Below are 18157 nucleotides of genomic sequence, written 5' to 3' on the forward strand. Positions count from 1 at the left end.
TTTGGATAAGTGTTAAATTTTCTAATTTTGTGTAACTAATTGGATACAACATCCAAACCCCAAAGAGGTGTTATAGGTTCAATATGGTTGACACATAATTAAATTTTTAACACTTTTATTTTTTTAAAAATGTTTTGATTTTTTTTCTTTTTTTTTTGATAAGTGTTAAATTTTTTAATTTTGTGTAAACTAATTGGATACAACATTCAAACCCCTAAGAGGTGTTCTAGGTTCAATATGGCTTACACATAATTAAAATTTTAACACTATTTTTTTTTAAAATGTTTTGCTTTTTTTAAAAGTGTTAATTTTTTTAATGTTGTGTAAACAAATTGGATACAACATCCAGACCCATAAGAGGTGTTCTAGGTTTAATATTGTTTATACATAATTAAAATTTTAACACTTGTATTTCTTTTTTAAATGTTTTGTTTTTTTTTTCTTTTTTTTGATAAGTGTTAAATTTTTTAATTTTAGTGTAAACTAATTTGATACAACATCCAAGCCCCTAAGAGGTGTTATAGGTTCAATATGGTTTATACATAATTAAAATTTTAACACTTGTTTTTTTAAAAAAAATTTTTGTTTTTGTTTTTTTATGTGTTAAATTTTAGTTAATTGGATACAACATCCAAACCCCTAAGAGGTGTTATAGGTTCAATATGGTTGACACATAATTAAATTTTTAACACTTTTATTTTTTTAAAAATGTTTTGATTTTTTTTTCTTTTTTTTTTGATAAGTGTTAAATTTTTTAATTTTGTGTAAACTAATTGGATACAACATTCAAACCCCTAAAAAGTGTTCTAGGTTCAATATGGTTTACACATAATTAAAATTTTAACACTATTTTTTTTTTAAATGTTTTACTTTTTTTAAAAGTGTTAATTTTTTTAATGTTATGTAAACAAATTGGATACAACATCTAGACCCATAAGAGGTGTTCTAGGTTTAATATTGTTTATACATAATTAAAATTTTAACACTTGTATTTCTTTTTTAAATGTTTTGTTTTTTTTTTCTTTTTTTTGATAAGTGTTAAATTTTTTAATTTTAGTGTAAACTAATTTGATACAACATCCAAGCCCCTAAGAGGTGTTATAGGTTCAATATGGTTTATACATAATTAAAATTTTAACACTTGTTTTTTTAAAAATTTTTTTTGTTTTTGTTTTTTTATGTGTTAAATTTTAGTTAATTGGATACAACATCCAAACCCCTAAGAGGTGTTATAGGTTCAATATGGTTTACACATAATTAAATTTTTAACACTTGTTTTTTAAAATGTTTTTTTTTCTTGTTTTTTTTTATAAATGTTAAATTTTTTAATTTTGTATAAAATAATTGGATACAATATCATCTATACCCTAAGAGATGTTATAGGTTCAATTTAGTTTTACATATAACTAAAATTTTAAGGGATAAATTTTAAGAAGATTAGCTTCGACATCAGCCAATAAAATGAATAATGTGAATTACATGAAATGTTTTTAGCTTTCAAGTATGAAGAAAGCTGCTTTTGATCTTTCTTATCGTCTCCCATGGCGGGAAATAACTATAACTTTCGGCGAATGAGGAAGACGACGACGAAGTAACCGAAACTACGCCGTTTTACTTGGGTTTTGGTTTTTCCTTTTTTTTCTTGTCGTGGTGGTGAGTCACTGTGGGGAGGTTTCAAAGAAGAAATTAAAAGCTCTTAAAGGAGATGGAGCAGATGAAACGATTATTTATTTTAATTTATTATCATTATTTTAGTCTTTATCGATCTTATGGAAAAGGCATTATTTAGTCGTTATTCGTGTCAAACTATTAATTTATTTTTAATTAAGGGAATAAGAATAATTATTTAGTTATTTACAAACAAAGAAATGGCATGAAAATATTTGACTGTATCTATTAGCACCGGTCAAATCTACCATATGCGAATGATCAATGCTTATTTTTGGTAATTACTTGATATTTTTAGTTATGTTTGATTATACTTTATTTGATTTTGTATCGATATCTATTTCACTTTTCATAATAAACCGAGTAAATTTTAAAAAGAAAAAGATAGAATATCTAGGTGATACCCATAACCTACTCTCTTGTTTTAGCCATACCATAACCTACTTCATATTCGTGATATGTTTTTTCTTTTTTAGTCGTGTTATGTTGAAGAAAATAACAAAACGTAGTCAATAAGAGCTGAAATTAAATCTGAAAAAACAGGATTTAAGGCATGAGATTAAATCATTTCAGTACTAAGACTAGTGTTGGGCCAAAATTTATTTGAAATGTTTCTTCTTTGTTCATAATTTGTATTTTGTAACTTGAGAGAGAAGGCTTATATGTCTGCAAAACAAGGTCGAGGTAAAAACTTTATTTGTTTCATATTACAGACTCTTTTGTTTTTATATTACAGACTTCACTATATCAGAAATTCAATGAACAAACAGAGAAGGTAAAGCTTCTTTTGAGTTTCTTTTCAAGATTCTCTTAAAGTCTCACACACTAAGAATCTTGAGGGTTAAACTTGACTGATTCACGGTATATAAGCTCCTTGATGTTCTCTTCCGTCAATGAAGGTTGCTCGAAATCAAAACGGAACGGACTCACACACACAGGTTCCTCGTTATTTTCGTGTAGCGGTGCTAAGTAAGGGTGGGACAAAGCTTCATCGACTGCAACTCAAAGAAGTTCATAACTATCATAAAAAGAAAAATCAAAAGAGAAAAGCAACATAGGTTTTCGTCTTCTTTACCTGTAATGCGTCTGTTTGGGTCAAAGACGAGCATTTTCTGCAGCAAATCAACTGCATTAACCGACATGTTTGGGAATCTAGCGGCAAAGTTTTGTCTTGGATACTGTGGAAGCTGTCTTACGTATCTTCTAGCGTTGTCGCTTCTTAAGAATCCTAGGCTTGAATCATCTGGTGAGCCTATAAGCTGTGTATTGAAAAATATGAACCATATCTGAGTTTGTTCATAAAACTACAAAAAACAGAACCAAAACAGAAAAAACAGAGTAACAGGATAGTTCAAATGTTGAAGAAAACAAAGAATTGGAAATTTGGAAACATATGCGGTCATTACAACTGATGAAGTAAAAATTTACCTCAGTGATGAGTCTAAGCTGCTGAACATAATCTCTGCCCGGAAATAACGGCTCTCTGGTCATTATTTCACCGAGTATACAACCGACAGACCAAATATCGATAGCTGCAGTGTATTCTGAGCAATTAAGGAGTAACTCTGGAGCTCGGTACCAACGTGTAACGACATATTCTGTCATGAAGTCTGTCTCTGATTTAGTCCTTGCAAGCCCAAAATCCCCAATCTTGAGGTCACAATTTGCATTCAGGAGCAAGTTACTTGGTTTTAAATCACGATGCAATACATTAGCTGAATGCACATACTTGAGTCCTCTCAACAACTGATACAGGAAGAACTGCACAAACATGGAGTCTATGATTATACATCAAAACCACAACTTCAGAGCCTTCAGACCAAAAAGATTCTGATACCCTAATCTCCGAGTATAACTAAATCTATCTAAAGATTGAAACTTTGAACTATATAGAAGATACTTGAGCTAGAGTATAAGAAGCACGAAGAGGTTTATGCGTACCCGTGAATGATCATCAGTTAATGGTTGGTTAGAGCGTATAATGTGGTGAAGATCAGTGTCCATTAACTCATAGACAATGTGAACATCATTGAAGTTGTCTGGCTGCGGTGGTCTTATTATGTCTTTAATGGCAATGACCTGTGAGATTAAACATGATCAACTCCACAATCAGATAATTTACAAGAAAAAGGTGAAAACATGTTGAGAGTAAACAAGACAAAGCTTACATTGTCATGATCCATATGCTTAAGAAGCTTAATCTCTCTCAAAGTTCTCTTAGCGTCGATAATGTTGCCAAAAGCATTACCAATCTTCTTGATCGCTACTTCCTCACCCGTCTCCGAATTCCATGCAGCACTAAATAAATCATACATATCAAGAAATGATCCTTCAAAACTTGTATTTACCACAATGATCTTTCAGTGAGATAAGTACCAAAATTTCAAAACCAATCAAAACATAGAAATGATACAAAAATTTTACTAGTAATGAGAAATCACAAGTTTTGAGCACAGACCTAAATAACAAAATCTCTCATCTCTAAAGTTAAGAACTCAAAATCAGATTTTAAGGTACTAACTAACCAGACGATGCCAGAAGCGCCTCTGCCGATAGGACGAAGAGGAGGAACATATTTTTGAGAAACTTCGAAGAGGTTTCCATAGACATTATACTGAACATAACGACCACCGTTGATACTCACTCCTCTGTTGCTGTCATCACCGAAGAATGTTGTCTCTACCGACATTTCTCTCTTCCTTCCAACAAAAATTAAAACTCAAAGATTATGAATTGAACTAATCTTAGATGAAAACAGAGAGCTATAACGCGGGAAGAGAAAGGCGTAAAAAAGAAGGAGGAGGAGATTTTGGCGTGTTGAGACTTCTTTGTATGTGGAGTTTAAAAAGAGGGAAAAGGAAAACGTGTGAAAGTTTGGATCTTTTGAAGGGCAAATCAGAAGAAGAAGAGTCTTCTCGGACGACCCGGGCCGTGAGTGAAAATCAACACACGACATTTGCTTTTTTCTTCGTCTTTTCTCTGAGGACGACGACGACGACGACTTGATATTGTTGGTCTAAAGTCAATGTAACCGGAAACCTCAATCCAAATACCAAACCGAACCGGAAAGAAATAACTAAAATTCAACTTCACTTTTCACAACCGAGAATAAACCGTAACTGAAATAATAATCTAGCTAATAAGAAAATCAAACCGGTAATATTGTCTAACGTCTAAATAAATCTTCTAAAGACCAAAATCATATCAAACCAAAAATCCTAGACCAAAAACTCACATTTTCGACCTAACTGTTGATTATACGATCTAGCAGCAGTTGATAAATGTTAGGATCTTCATGGCTTCAAGATATTCATAATATATATAGGTAAGTTGGTACTTTCAAAGCATCTCATACAAACGACTAAGAAGATATCACAAACACCTAATAATAATAATAATAATACATTCAATACCAAGAAGATGGAACACTTAAAGTTAAACCATCTATACACACAATACTTGTTTATCAGAATCCTCTGTAATTTTTTCCGGCAGCCTTTTTTGGCGATGTTGCCTGTAGGGTTGATACACCTATCGACCTTAGGTTCTCTAGTAATGTGTCTCGCCCCGTTAACAGAATCTTGAAGAAACAATCGACTTCTTTCGAAACAAGATCTAGCCCATTCGATAATTCTGTGACCGAGTCCTTCAGTGGCTGCAGCGATATGGGATCTATTGATCCTTGTTGGATCGCAGGGTAGAGTTTCTTAACACCTGAATCAACTGCCACGAGCTCTTTCAGAACCGTTAACCCGTCTGATAAAAATATGTTCTTGATTTCTGCGTTCATGGTGTTCTGCATTTCCATGAAGGATTGTGCCCATGGAAGCTCGTGTGAGACGGTTAGGTACATCAGATTCTGCGATGAACCTGAGAACGCTGCAGCAAAAACACCAGAGATGTATAAGGTCTTAACCTTTACACCGTATAGAGCTCTCATCAAGACTTTCCCTTTAGCCGAGTTTTTCACCTTGGGGAGATTCAAGGTCTGAACAAGGCTGCTCAAGATTGCGCGACAATTTTCGATTCTTGGGTTCTTGGAAACAATGTGTTGCTTCCAGCTGTCAAGTGATGATTGAGCTTTCAACAGATTGTGAGGAGAGTTTGCCTCCAAGTTATGCAAAGCAAACTGGAGTAAGAGATGACCTTGGTTGAGACGGGTTAGCTCTGAACTAAAGGCATTGCAGAGATCAAGAAGCTTCACACTAATGTCAAGATAGACATCAACCCATTTATCCTCCCAATCTGAAACTGGAAGCTCTAGATCGGTTATAAGGGTCTTGATACCATTGTGTGTCTCGCAAAGAGATTCCATCGCTTGTTTCATCCATGAAACAGTCAGGATTTGGCTCTTTTCCTTAGGGACAAGCTTACTAATAGAAGATGCTAAGTTGGTCTCAAAATTGTTCAAGAGTGAGAGAAGCTTTGGGGAGAGTACCGAGTTCTTTGAAGATAGATTCTTGAACGGGTTTCCAAAAGGGAAGAAACCACGTGGAGGGTCTTGTGGACGAGCCATTCAGATAAGTTTCAACTGAAAACAAAAAGAGAGAAGAAGAAAAAGATAACACATCAATTGTCACATACCATAAAACAAAAAACATTATTACATTGATTATATTCTGGATCCATACTACATATCCAATACAAAGATCAAATGTTTTCAAAGCCATTTCTCTTGTCTTTTGGATCTTCAAGTATGGATCTTTCTTTTCTCAACAGATCTAACAACAAAGGTAATGAAACCTCTAAATATAAAGAAACACAAACAACATCAAATCGAAACTCATATAAAAGTCAACCAACAAAATAAAATTGTAGTCCCAAGATCTAAAAAGTTTTAAAACCAATAGATCCAAGACCTATGAGGCAAGAGCTATCTCCAATTTCAGGGTTCACCAAAAAAAAAAAAAAAAATTCTTCTATATAAAAAGCAAAACCCAGATCTTAAAATCTGAGATCTGAGTAACCAATATCGAAATTCACAAAGAAAAGAGTTCAAAGACATCAAATCCAACACAAGATAGTCATAAGAACAATAACATGAAGCGTAGAAAAACTATTAAGCCGAAAAGAGTAATCGAAACTCACCTAAAGAAAGAAAGAGATAGATCCGTCGACAAAAACTATGAAACTTGAATTCGCGACTGATAGAGGTTTCTGAGCAAAGAAGATAAGAAATAAGAGACCGAAAATTAAAGGAAAAAAAAAAATCAAAAGAGTCGTGTAATAGAGAGAAAATCTTAATCAATAGAGAAACTATGACAAGATCATGAGATCAAGGGTCAGTGTTCATACCGAAACTGAATTTTGTGGACAGGAATTTCCAGGAAAGATGAGAGAAGTTTGTAACGCGTTGTTCTTATATGACTAAACACAAAGTTGCCGTATTTCTGCAGATAACAAACCATTAAAGAAAACAATGGGACAAAAATAAGTAATTAGGTTTTGTCATTGATTTGGTAGTCGATAGTGATAGGAAGAGATTATGTTTCAGTTACGGAGCTGTGACGGAACACTATATGACAGATCTATGCGTGTACGGTTACGATGTGTTTGTTGTTCAATTCAATTCAGGTACTACACCAGAGAGGAAAAAGTCAATTATAGCCAGCGGATCCAACGGCTCAAAAGGTTCTGATCTTCAGTGTGAAAATTCAATCATTCAACTACCTTTATTAGTGGTATTTTCTTCATATTTGTTAATGATTATTTCTATAATGACTTTTCAAAGAGTAATTAGCTTAGTGGCCCATTGCAAAAGACGTATGTATTTGTAAGTGACATTATCTTAAATGAAATGAAAATATCTCTCATGTTAGATTAAACGACGGCATGTTAACAACAATTTATATGTACATCTATCTTTTAATCCAACGCAATATATGCGAAGTACTTTTTGTTGGTGATGATAATTTCCTTCATACAATTTTTTGTCAACTATATTAAAAGATGCATGTATGCAGGGCCGGCCCGCAGGACAGGTCACCCAAGCAGTGGCTTGGGGCACCACAATTTTTTTTTTTTTTAAAGGTTTTTTTTTTTTTTGTAAAAAGTTCCATAAAATGAAAATATTTGGTAGAAACTAAAGTTTTTTTCGAAAAAAATAAATAAAATAGGGCCCAAACAATTAAATTTGAATGTAATAATATTCAAAATATCATTATTTTGTATAATTTACTAAAAATAGGTCAAAAAAAATTTTAGTCCTAAAACTTATAAATATGTTGGGCCTCATTTTATTTTTCGTGTAGGGCCTCACAAATGCTCGGACCGGCACTGCATGTATGTATACATTTTGACGTTTGTGTACGCAATACATACACATATTTTACTCTTTCTCCTCGCACAAAAAGTTTTGTTTGGGTGGTTTAGTTTTTCTTTAAGAAATAGCAATGTATCATAAAACGGAATGACTTGGATAACTATATTTGTATTCGTAATGTTACTTTCTAGTTTCTACAATTATCTCTAAGTCTACGTTTTCCTCCTACACGAGAATATAGATTCCGGTCGTCGGTCGAGGACAAGTGTGCACTTATCTTGTGTTAACGAAGCAAGCAAGTTACCCAACTTTGATTATAAATTTAATATTCTACCTGTTTTTAAATTCTTGCAACTTGACAATTTTCAAGATGATAACCACAACTAGGTCCATCCATAATCAAGATAATTTATGAATAAACAATTGTTTGGAAACACAGTCACGTGAGCTAAATAAAAGAATCCTTCTGGGTCCATCTTGTCCCATACCAGTTCTAAAGCGATAAGTTTGATCCATCGACCAATCCCGTGCTCGTGCTACGGGCCGAACATAGCTTCAGGGTCGGTCCAAACATTACATATTACAATATCTAGCAAGTGACATGTGAATGTGCATCGTTGACAAAAGGTTACAAAGAAGAAGAAAGTTAATTCGTAAGGCCAAGACTCGAAGAGCCAAAGAATGAAAATATTATGTATGTAAGTGAGACAATAATATACCGGAAAAAAAAATTGAAATATAATGGTCGTGTGAGATGGAAAGTCGCTTAACCTAAGTGACTCTTTTTTCATCTTAGCTTTTGCTGATGATGCCGTGAACCGCTCTCGCCGCTTTCACTACCCGCAACAACTACAGCTGTCTCTTGTCTCTCCCGGCTTCCATGGTCCCTAGTTGTTCGACGTTCCTGCAAAAATATCATCCAAGCTTTAGACAATTTTCGAACATCTAAAGAAATGTAAAAACGTAAAGGCAACAAATGCTTTCTATACATCGCGATAGAGTACATCTTCGGCTTCAAGCATATGTATGATATGACCCATTTTAGGTCTCTTGTTTGCATCAGGATCTACGCAACGCAAAGCTACAAGCAGCACCCGTTTTAAAGCTTTGGAGGATGGTGGTTCGGGTATTTTCGGATCAACTACTTCTTCTGATCTTCGGTTTCCTACCATTGATTTCAGCCAATCCACTAGATTTGTCTACAACCACACATACAAAATAAGACCATTTACAAAAATATAGAGGGGATTAAAACAAGGCTGGTTCAATATTCTAATCAAATACCTCTCCTTGAGGCCGACTATAATCAACCGGATTTCTTCCTGTGATTATCTCCATGATTAATATTCCGAAGCTATAGATATCACTCTTCTCGTTTAACATTCCGGTGCAAGCATATTCCGGTGCTACATAACTAAACAAATCAACCCGCAAAGTAAAAGTTATTTCCTAATATTCAGATTCCTAAAGACTGTCTTGCAGATTGCAGGAGAGAGTGAATGAGTTTAAGACTTTACCCGAAAGTTCCCATCACACGGGTAGTAACATAACTGCTCTCGGAACCCAAGAGCTTAGCAAGTCCAAAATCCGAAACCTTAGCATTCCATTGGCGATCAAGCAAGATATTGCTTGATTTTATATCCCGATGAACAACTTTTGGTTCAAGACCCTCGTGTAGATACGCCAATCTGCAGATATAACAAAGATTTACATAAACTAACAGCCAATAAACCATAGAGGATAGCAAGATGAATCTAACAACTCAAAAGGTATTCTTACCCTTTGGCCATCCCGAGTATAATATTCATACGGATATCCCAAGTCAGCGGGCTGACATCGCCAACATCACCGTGAATCCATTGCTCCAGATTACCATTATCGACAAAGTCATACACGAGCATCCTGTAGTAACGAACCCGGTTTTAGATCACAACATTCCTTTCGTAACACCACCGGAAAAGAAATACGAGCAGCGTTATATATACCTGTATGCACCTTCGACACAATACCCTAAAAGCCTAACGAGATTCTTGTGCCGTACACGCCCAATGACCTCCACTTCTACTTTGAATTCCTTCTCTGCTTGGCCCCTGGCAATCAAAAGACACACCAACTACAAATGTTACTACAGATCACAGAGATCAAAATCCAGAAGCATAGTGCTATTATTAGTAAAGACGTTACCCATCCAAACCACATGTGACCCATGACATAACCTATACATACATAAAATTCAATAATAACAACAACTTTCAGGACCACAACTCATAGGCAATGCAGTTAAATAAGAGAAGGACTCTGATCACGATCACTCTTAACCATCTACATAAATATCCAGAAGCATTTACTTTATGGATCTAAGCACATTACAGGACAAGGTAGAGAATCAGAGACAAACTTCAATACAAATTGCAAAACCCCCCAACTGGTAATACCTAAAACCCCAATCTAAAATCGAGTAAAGGATCAAACTTTCGAATGAGAATACCTAAAACCCTTTATCTAGAAATTGAGTAAAGGATGAATCTTTAGAATGAAACCAATACAAAAATCAAAGAATACCTAAAACCCAATTTGAGAGAATCAAAATTGAAGATTTTGCTTTACCTATTGTTAAGCAAGTTCTTGACAGCGACTTTGGTTCCATCAGTTAAAATGCCACGATACACAATCCCGTAACCACCTTCTCCGATTACATTCTCTTCACAAAGCCCATTCGTGGCCGCTTCAAGCTCTCTCAGAGTATACCATCGTCCCCATCCAAGATGCGAAACCTCCGGCCCACAATTTCCACTGCCAGAATACGACGCCGTTTCACTTGCACTCGCTGTTCCTCTACTCTCACCACTCGATACTCGATCTGAAAACACCACTCGATGTTCGATCTTCCCGATATCGACTTGGATCTCCGCCGGAACAGACTGCGTCTGCGCAGGAACGATCTCTTTAATCTCCTTAGAAATCGGCGGCGTAGCGATGGCGGCGGAAGCGAAATCGGCTCTCGGCTTTCGATTTTTCCGGCGAGAAGTTAGACAGAGGGAGAGAAGAAAGAGGGCAATGACAATTAGAGATCCGAGTAAGATTCCGATAACGACCCATAGCCGGAGACCAAAGATCGATGTCGGTTTCGAAAGCTCAGTGTTTAGGAAAGCAGCGTCGTACACCGACATCGCACTTTAACTTTTCCTTAGATTCCGTTACAGATTATTCCGGTTTCTTCGCATATCTCGCCGGAAAACACAAAACTTTCCGGCCAAAATCTGTGCTTTGTCACCGCATCGAATGTTGAATCGAAAACAAGGAATCGAGGAAAAACAAATACTGTAAAAGATTAAATTGATAAAGTAAATAAACGAACGAATTTAAAGAGAAAGGCTTTGGAGTGATCTGTGTTGATGTATTGAATGAGCTGTCTTTTTGAGTTCCTGTCTGAGTGTTGTAATTGCATGTGTGGTGACGGTGAGAGAAGGTTACCTGAAATGACTATTTTGCCCTTTTCAGGAAAGTGGAATATGGGAGAGCCTTTTATATAGTTTTGAGGAGTTTTTGGTAATAAATCGATGTCGATAGCCGTTGGGGTGGTATGATAAGGTACGGTTCAGTGTTATTAACCAATCTGTGGGTTACACATTGGTTAGCGTTTTAGTTCTTGTTTTGACTATAATTGAACCTTAACGTTTGATTATTTAATTGCAAATTTTATATGGATATAAACATACTCATGGAATAATTATTGAGTTTACTTTTGTTATGGGGACATGAGTGCACCAAAATCATTTGTTTGCTTGTGCTACACATTATTATTGGTTCATAAAAAAATACTATTTGTTTTCTATATATGCCTAGGAAGAACATTTTGTTATGTCATATTATTAACACACAAATCTGATAATATGTGCAGTATTTGATTTATTTATGTAAGTAAATACAAGATTGAAACTGAAAGTCAAGGTGATGAAGTCCTCGATCATCATTCATCCTCAAAAAGTTACAGTTTTAATGGTGGATCAAAAATTGGTATCTCCGACTAGATGGATCGTAAATCATTCGTTGAAATTTCGGAGGTCAAATTAATGTTTCATAATACTAGTAGACGTATTTGTTTTCAAAAAGTTTGGTTTGCTTTTAAAACTAGAGCAATTAATGAGAGAATAATTTTTTAGTGTAGCCACGCACGAATAATCAAGGTTTCCTCCTAAAAAGGGTTTAGGTGGGGCTAAAAGAGAAAACCCATTATTGCTCCAAACAAGTACTCCAGTAATGTAGTAAGAAATTACAATAAATTTGTATTCCAACAAGTCAATGACCTCTTTAAATGATAGGGTTGGTGTTTCTTTCTTTGGTTTTGTGGTATCTGTTTCAAAGTTTTTAAATAATTTGAATTGGAATGAGGATATAATTCCATACGTCTGCAAATCTGAAATACAGTGTTGATACAATGACATGCACTACCATCTGACCTCTTTATCTTGTTTTTTTTTTTTTAGTTTCTCTATGCAATCAATGATGAAATTATGTCAAATTCAATGATTATTCGATGATTATTAAAATCACTAGATCACCATCTTTCGGCTGAAATTGCAGATTGTTGTTCTTCAATCGTTGTGTTGTGGTTAAGATTGCCTATGGTATCTAATGTCCAAAGTTGATATATTGTATTTGGACATTTCGTTTTTCTTAGGCAGAAAGTGAATTCAGGCTTTGCGACACTGTTGGCTTATCTCATAAGCTACCTGTTACTTTAACACCTGTTTACATCCTATTTATCAATCTCTGGTTTTGTTTTGGTTTTAACCTTATGGAGTTGCTGCTCCTATTTGTATCAGAATTTTTGTGTAATTTTAGATTGACTTGTATGACTATAGTATGTTTTCATGTGTTGGTCTCTGACCTTACTCCCGAGCTGGAGTGTTCCAAATCTGTGTCACATGGTGTTTCTTCACTTCAACAATCTGTCTCTTTTTCCTTGCCTTTCACTTGTGCGCTTGATACTTGCTTTATCTCTGATTAATACTCTCAGCTGATCAAAACACGTACAACGACACCAATCTTTGTTATCTGTGGATCAATGTAACCAGGCCGCTTCTCTCTCGAAACATGAACTAGCAATGGTAGCCTGATGTCAACGTCTGTTGTTCTGAGAATCTGCTTCTGCTTCATGAACTGGTTATTATGCTTTTGGAGAAGCCAACATTGCCTGCAACACAATTTTTAATACAAACCACTCAGAATATTCTAAAACAACTTTGACAAAACAAGTTCAATTAATACCTGTAGTTTCTTCCGCAGCAAAGCTCTGCCAATGTCTTGCAGAGAGGATCGAGATCGTGAATCAGATGATCAATTCCGACACTGAAATTAGCCGATGATCTCTGCAAAGACAAGTCAATTATTGAGAACGATTTCATGTCGGATCTCCACTAATTTCACCGTTCTTGGTAATTCGTTACCATGGATTCATCATACGCGGACGAAGGAGATTACGAAGAAGAGGATAGCGAAGAGAGGGACAATGAAAAGCTAGTAGTTTCGACTTTCGATGGCTTTAGAAGAATAATGGAGTCGCGGCTGAAGAAGATAGAAAATCAGAGTTTGGGCAATGGGCTTCACTGTGACGGCCCAACTCCAGGTATTTACTTTCTTTATTTCTTTTTTTTTAATAAAGATTTTGATTTTTCACTTTGAATTTTCTAATTTAAAACTAAATTTTAAAAACTTAATAACTAAAAACAAAACTAAGTGTTAAATTTCAAAAACGTTGATAACAAGTTCGACTTAGCGTCCCGTCATTTTGGTATGTAAGTCTTGAGGAGTCATAAGTTTAACATGTTTTCACGTAATGAAAATTTAACACATAGTTGTGTTTTAAACAGATTTCAAAAATTATATTTTAAATAAAAAAATTTTAAAAACTTAAAACTAAAAATAAACTTAATAACTAAAAACAAAACTAAATGTTATATTTAAAAACGTTGAAAACAAGTTCGACTTAGCATCCCATCCTTTTGGTCCGTAAGTCTTGAGGTGTCATAAGTTTAACATGTTTTCACGTAATGAAAATTTAAAATATCAGACAACTAATTTACATGGATAGTTGGATTTTTTTAAACATCCAAAAAAAAAACCTTGAAAATTCGGCGGTCAAAATATTAGATATGTATCTAATTTAATTATTTTTATCTCAAAAGAAACTTAAAAAGTCGGCGATCACAATTAAAATATCAAACAACTATTACTAAATATGCAATAAAAACTTTGAAAGTCGGCGATTCAACTTAAATTTCTATTTATACTATCAAAACTAAATCATACTACTCTCCATTAAACTATTTCAATTTGCTCTAAAAATTAAGTTGGGCATAATAATTTATTTATGTATTATTTGAACTCTATATAAATTTTTGAACACTTCAGATAAATAAAACCAAAAAAATTCAGAATTTATTAGTTTGATGAATAAATTTTTTTTTTAAAAGGATATTGATTATTGAAAAAATAATGGAAGATAACCATATTAAAAAAAGATATGTGCATATCCTTTTCCCAATCATTAATACCTATATTTGAGAGGTGGTAATAAAAATAATATCCCAAAATTTATTTTTAGAAAAATGACAGGTTGTAAACTAATATAATAATTAAATGAAAATGTAACAGCTAAAATATAATAATTATATACCTCTTATTGACAAAATGTGTAAACCATTATTTACTCCTAGAATGGTAATTTATAATTGTATTTCTAATAATAAAAATAGGAAAAAAATATTTACTTATAAAACTCCAAACATATTTTGTAAAATTTAGTCTATAAATACAAATACCTATTATCACTAATACAATCAATTCACCTTTTTTTTTTTTTTCCAATCAATTCACCTTTGTCAAAACATCTAGAAAATGGCGAGAAAGAATCTTGGCCGTAGAAAAATAGAGATTGTGAAAATGACCAACGAATCAAACCTTCAAGTTACATTTTCAAAGAGAAGATCTGGTCTTTTTAAGAAAGCCAGTGAACTTTGCACGTTATGTGATGCAGAAATTGCGATTATCGTCTTTTCACCATCTGGAAAAGTATACTCTTTTGGTCATCCAAATGTTAATGTTTTACTTGATCAATTTTCAGAACGTGTTCTAAGACAAAACAACACAAACCTTGATGAAAGCCACACAAAGCTCCATATTCAGATGCTCAATGAGTCCTTAACTGAGGTAAATTTCAATTGTTGGCAACATCTAATCTCTATTTTTTTACTCCCTTATTTTTCAATTTTGATGATGATAAATATTATATAAGTATTTCACAGTTGTTTTTGATTTGGAAAAAATTTGGTAAACCTCCTTTGGGATGTACACACAATTTCTCTTTGATTTAACATCCAAGATTTGTTTTTTTTTTTAATAAGTTATACAGTAGAAGAAATTGTCTCGTCATATATTTATTTCCTCAGCAAAGTAAATTAAGAATATAATTTTTGGTGGGTTCCAATTTGTGTTTAAGACATATTCATGGGTTTTCTTTAACACATTTATTATTCATGAATATAATTGTTTAAAATACAATTTTATCTTAGGCGATGGCTGAAAAAGAAAAAGAACAAAGGAAAAAGGAGTGGCTAGTCCAAAATGAAAGAGAAATCAAGAACGTTGAGGAGTGGTGGACAAACTCTCTAAAAGAACTCAACCTAACTCAATTAACTTCCATGAAACATGCTCTTGAAGATTTGAAGAAGGAAGTTAATGAGAGAGCCTCTCTGTTTCATCAATCAAACTCAAACTTCTACGTAGGAAGTTCTAGCAATGCTGCTGCTCCAGAGGCTGTGAATGGTGGTAATATCTCCATAAACCAGGGTTTCTTTACTCAAAATGGAATGCCTACTCATGTTCAAACTCTGCCGTTTGGATTTAATGTTATGAATCGCACACCAACGGGGTACAACAATTGCCAAATCCAAAACCAGGAGTTCAAACAAGTTCATCCTTATTATGGGCCTCGTTACTATTAGATTATCTCTCTCCTTATGTCTCCAAAAGTTTGTTGTTGTCTTTTTTCTTTTCTTTGTTGTTGGTGTTGTCTGACTTTTAATTAAGTCTCAATTGGTTTGTTGTTTCTTTTCGTTATTCTGTGTTTTGTAGCTTTGACGTTTTTTAATTGGAACATGAGTAAGCTATATGATAATATGAATTTCTATTATTTTCATTACTGTGATCTTACATGTTAATCGTATATGGTGCTATTTTTGAAACTATATGATAAGTTTCATACATGAGTAAGCTATATGATAATATGAATACACTTTAATGTCATACTTTGTTTATTTTTACTGCGAGAAGTTTTTCCCTACCGGCTCAATGACTGGTTATGATATACGTCAAAGACTGGTCCGATAATTCCACCAAGCTTCAGCTTTCTCAAGTAGTTTTCAAAACTAGGAATGTCATTAACTAGTCCATCCCGTATAAAAAAAAACTTAAGTAACCATTGAATACTACAAAACAAACGCTACTGTCTGTCTTTCTACGCAGGCTTTATCTATCTCCTAAGATATTCCAAACTCTTGTCATCTTGTGACTTGTATGTACAACCGGTTCATTCATTTAGTCCACTCACAGAAAGCGAGAGCTCGACATGTAACTCCGACACTTAGGCAGTGAGACAACCATTAGAGACTTCCACAGCTATCTTCTCATTCTATCTGGCGTTGTATGATGATATCAACATCCGCTGCATAAAGCACACAGCAGTCATACCGTAAGCCCATCAAGATACTTTGTTTTCTCTTTCAGTATTCTAAGAGTCAAAATGTCACAAAGAGATGACTAGCTCTTACTTGTTCTTCAAACTCGGGACTCGTCAGGTTTACAGATAAATTTCTCATCAGTAAGAGGACCTGCTGAACAAAACCCGTGTTAACGACATTTTTCGATTCCAGACATGTTCCTGAGCAGAGAGTTTTTGTTTTTCATACCGTTTCTAGATTTGTTGGATCCATTTCCTTTAATCTCTGGACATGACCTGTTGTTTTTGGATCAAATACACTTCCTATGAAGCTGTAAACTTCAGCGAAATTCGGTGTCACTGAATTGAAAACCCAACATCAAACAAACAAACAAACAAACTCATAATCAGTAAATTTCGCAAAGACGGAATCTCAAGCTTCCTCTGTACAAAATTAAAATCGTTTACCTCTATGTGGCTTTCCACAACTTTCTTGGTCATTTGTCTCTGTAACTGTTCGAGTTCTCTGCTTATCTCTACTACTACTAGTAGTGCTGCAACAGTTCTCTGAACCACCCAATTCCTCTACAATCACAAATTCATTACCCTTCACATTATTAAAAACTCAAACAAACAAACATATCTTCAGATTATTACATTAACACACAGCAAACTTCAGTACATATTTTACCTTTGATCACAGTAGTTGGTATATTAACATCGCTACGCACTAATCCATGCTTACAGGGATGCGAATTAGTGCTGTATAAGTAATGTTCTTTAGTCCCATTCTTCTGAACTTTAAGAAAGTATTTCTGTGCGTGGCTTCGTATCTACCAAACCAATCCAACATAGAGTTACATATAGCTTAGATACAGAGTTCACAAAATTACTTAAAAAAAAAATGTAATTTCAGACAAAAGAATGGAATGCATATGTTTGATTGATTACCTGTATCACTGTTTTTGATCCAACAAAGGCCTCGATTTTCTTCCAATCCCGGTCAAATCTGTAATCAAATAGACATGATCATATCAGAAGAAAGAACAAGTCTCAAAGATTCAATAAGAAAGATATTATTAATCAGATAAAAGAAGGCAGAGAAGTGAAATCCGAGTCAACATACAAATGAAGAGCTTCAAGAAACTTGTCGTGTTCTTGCTCCGTCCAGTTCTCTCTAGACTTGGTGATTGTGTAAGGCTTCCTAATCTTCTTTGTTGGATCCTCAAAAAACGACATCGTATTGCTCCGTATGGAAACCGGCATCGTTGTTGCCGTGTGGGCAAGAGTATTGTAACCCGGTAGATTCATACTCATGGGTAAACAATGAGCTTGGCTAGGGTTTACAGTCACCATAAACCTCGAAAACACACACAAAGATCCCTTTTGGTTTGAAACAGAGTTTGTGACTTGAGAGACTTGTGTTGTGTGAGTGGTGGCGTGGTGGTGAACTGGCAATATAAGCGGGAGAGGCAGACAAGGGTAGAAGCGTAATCTCAAAGGAAAAT

At 34.3% G+C, this 18157-nt stretch overlaps 6 protein-coding genes across 10 annotated transcripts; 1 reads left to right on the top strand and 5 right to left on the bottom strand.

The window, feature by feature from the left end:
* Positions 1–2331: 2331 nt before the first annotated feature.
* LOC9328118 (mitogen-activated protein kinase 11) lies at positions 2332–4868 on the bottom strand. Its single transcript, XM_021012689.1, has 6 exons — positions 4194–4868; positions 3837–3966; positions 3610–3747; positions 3097–3429; positions 2744–2927; positions 2332–2663 (listed from the first exon to the last, which is right to left on the bottom strand). Exons 1-6 carry the CDS (start codon positions 4355–4357, stop codon positions 2494–2496), a joined length of 1119 nt encoding a protein of 372 aa, XP_020868348.1. The 5' UTR covers positions 4358–4868; the 3' UTR covers positions 2332–2493.
* Positions 4869–4964: 96 nt separating this feature from the next.
* Positions 4965–7090, bottom strand: LOC9328119 (protein BPS1, chloroplastic). Of its 3 annotated transcripts, XM_021012690.1 has the most exons (3): positions 6964–7089; positions 6757–6825; positions 4965–6199 (listed from the first exon to the last, which is right to left on the bottom strand). In XM_021012690.1, the coding sequence occupies exon 3, from the start codon at positions 6182–6184 to the stop codon at positions 5135–5137; it is 1050 nt and encodes a 349-aa protein (XP_020868349.1). In that variant the 5' UTR covers positions 6185–6199; positions 6757–6825; positions 6964–7089; the 3' UTR covers positions 4965–5134. The 3 variants fall into 3 exon arrangements, with proteins under 3 accessions (XP_020868349.1, XP_020868351.1, XP_020868350.1); XM_021012692.1 differs by lacking the exon at positions 6757–6825 and having other exon boundaries at positions 6964–7090; XM_021012691.1 differs by lacking the exon at positions 6964–7089 and having other exon boundaries at positions 6757–6957.
* A 1289-nt stretch (positions 7091–8379) lies between these two features.
* On the bottom strand, positions 8380–11439 carry LOC9328120 (probable serine/threonine-protein kinase At1g01540). 2 transcript variants are annotated; one of them, XM_021012688.1, is made up of 7 exons: positions 10538–11343; positions 9916–10020; positions 9710–9832; positions 9448–9618; positions 9215–9344; positions 8935–9129; positions 8380–8834 (listed from the first exon to the last, which is right to left on the bottom strand). In XM_021012688.1, the coding sequence occupies exons 1-7, from the start codon at positions 11098–11100 to the stop codon at positions 8718–8720; spliced, it is 1404 nt and encodes a 467-aa protein (XP_020868347.1). In that variant the 5' UTR covers positions 11101–11343; the 3' UTR covers positions 8380–8717. The 2 variants fall into 2 exon arrangements, with proteins under 2 accessions (XP_020868347.1, XP_020868346.1); XM_021012687.1 differs by having other exon boundaries at positions 8384–8834; positions 8920–9129; positions 10538–11439.
* Positions 11440–12635: 1196 nt separating this feature from the next.
* On the bottom strand, positions 12636–13494 carry LOC9328122. Of its 2 annotated transcripts, XM_021012694.1 has the most exons (3): positions 13381–13494; positions 13202–13302; positions 12636–13127 (listed from the first exon to the last, which is right to left on the bottom strand). In XM_021012694.1, exons 1-3 carry the CDS (start codon positions 13381–13383, stop codon positions 12947–12949), a joined length of 285 nt encoding a protein of 94 aa, XP_020868353.1. In that variant the 5' UTR covers positions 13384–13494; the 3' UTR covers positions 12636–12946. The 2 variants fall into 2 exon arrangements, with proteins under 2 accessions (XP_020868353.1, XP_020868352.1); XM_021012693.1 differs by having other exon boundaries at positions 13202–13494.
* A 915-nt stretch (positions 13495–14409) lies between these two features.
* Positions 14410–16049, top strand: LOC9328123 (agamous-like MADS-box protein AGL28). Its single transcript, XM_002889316.2, has 2 exons — positions 14410–15142; positions 15505–16049. Exons 1-2 carry the CDS (start codon positions 14831–14833, stop codon positions 15934–15936), a joined length of 744 nt encoding a protein of 247 aa, XP_002889362.1. The 5' UTR covers positions 14410–14830; the 3' UTR covers positions 15937–16049.
* A 249-nt stretch (positions 16050–16298) lies between these two features.
* LOC110224777 (protein REVEILLE 3) lies at positions 16299–18092 on the bottom strand. Its single transcript, XM_021011839.1, has 7 exons — positions 17776–18092; positions 17601–17658; positions 17341–17482; positions 17118–17234; positions 16900–17009; positions 16762–16821; positions 16299–16655 (listed from the first exon to the last, which is right to left on the bottom strand). Exons 1-7 carry the CDS (start codon positions 18003–18005, stop codon positions 16623–16625), a joined length of 750 nt encoding a protein of 249 aa, XP_020867498.1. The 5' UTR covers positions 18006–18092; the 3' UTR covers positions 16299–16622.
* Between the last annotated feature and the right edge of the window lie 65 nt (positions 18093–18157).

Source organism: Arabidopsis lyrata (genome assembly GCF_000004255.2).
Source record: "Arabidopsis lyrata subsp. lyrata unplaced genomic scaffold ARALYscaffold_1, whole genome shotgun sequence".
Lineage (NCBI taxonomy): Eukaryota > Viridiplantae > Streptophyta > Magnoliopsida > Brassicales > Brassicaceae > Arabidopsis > Arabidopsis lyrata.

Excerpts from the sequence above, each read along its gene's own strand:
- LOC9328118 (XM_021012689.1), bottom strand. The coding sequence starts at position 4,357 with ATGTCGGTAGAGACAACATTCTTCGGTGATGACAGCAACAGAGGAGTG. Across the intron at positions 3,967-4,193 it reads GGCGCTTCTGGCATCGTCTG|TGCTGCATGGAATTCGGAGA; the intron begins GTTAGTTAGTAC and ends TGATTTATTTAG. Across the intron at positions 2,664-2,743 it reads CCCAAACAGACGCATTACAG|TCGATGAAGCTTTGTCCCAC; the intron begins GTAAAGAAGACG and ends TTTGAGTTGCAG.
- LOC9328119 (XM_021012692.1), bottom strand. The coding sequence starts at position 6,184 with ATGGCTCGTCCACAAGACCCTCCACGTGGTTTCTTCCCTTTTGGAAAC.
- LOC9328120 (XM_021012687.1), bottom strand. The coding sequence starts at position 11,100 with ATGTCGGTGTACGACGCTGCTTTCCTAAACACTGAGCTTTCGAAACCG. Across the intron at positions 10,021-10,537 it reads AAGAACTTGCTTAACAATAG|GGGCCAAGCAGAGAAGGAAT; the intron begins GTAAAGCAAAAT and ends TTTGATTGCCAG. Across the intron at positions 9,345-9,447 it reads CGTGTGATGGGAACTTTCGG|TTATGTAGCACCGGAATATG; the intron begins GTAAAGTCTTAA and ends TGATTTGTTTAG.
- LOC9328122 (XM_021012693.1), bottom strand. The coding sequence starts at position 13,338 with ATGAAATCGTTCTCAATAATTGACTTGTCTTTGCAGAGATCATCGGCT. Across the intron at positions 13,128-13,201 it reads TGCTGCGGAAGAAACTACAG|GCAATGTTGGCTTCTCCAAA; the intron begins GTATTAATTGAA and ends ATTGTGTTGCAG.
- LOC9328123 (XM_002889316.2), top strand. The coding sequence starts at position 14,831 with ATGGCGAGAAAGAATCTTGGCCGTAGAAAAATAGAGATTGTGAAAATG. Across the intron at positions 15,143-15,504 it reads TCAATGAGTCCTTAACTGAG|GCGATGGCTGAAAAAGAAAA; the intron begins GTAAATTTCAAT and ends ATTTTATCTTAG.
- LOC110224777 (XM_021011839.1), bottom strand. The coding sequence starts at position 18,005 with ATGGTGACTGTAAACCCTAGCCAAGCTCATTGTTTACCCATGAGTATG. Across the intron at positions 17,483-17,600 it reads GATCAAAAACAGTGATACAG|ATACGAAGCCACGCACAGAA; the intron begins GTAATCAATCAA and ends TTGGTTTGGTAG. Across the intron at positions 16,822-16,899 it reads ATCCAACAAATCTAGAAACG|GTCCTCTTACTGATGAGAAA; the intron begins GTATGAAAAACA and ends TTTGTTCAGCAG.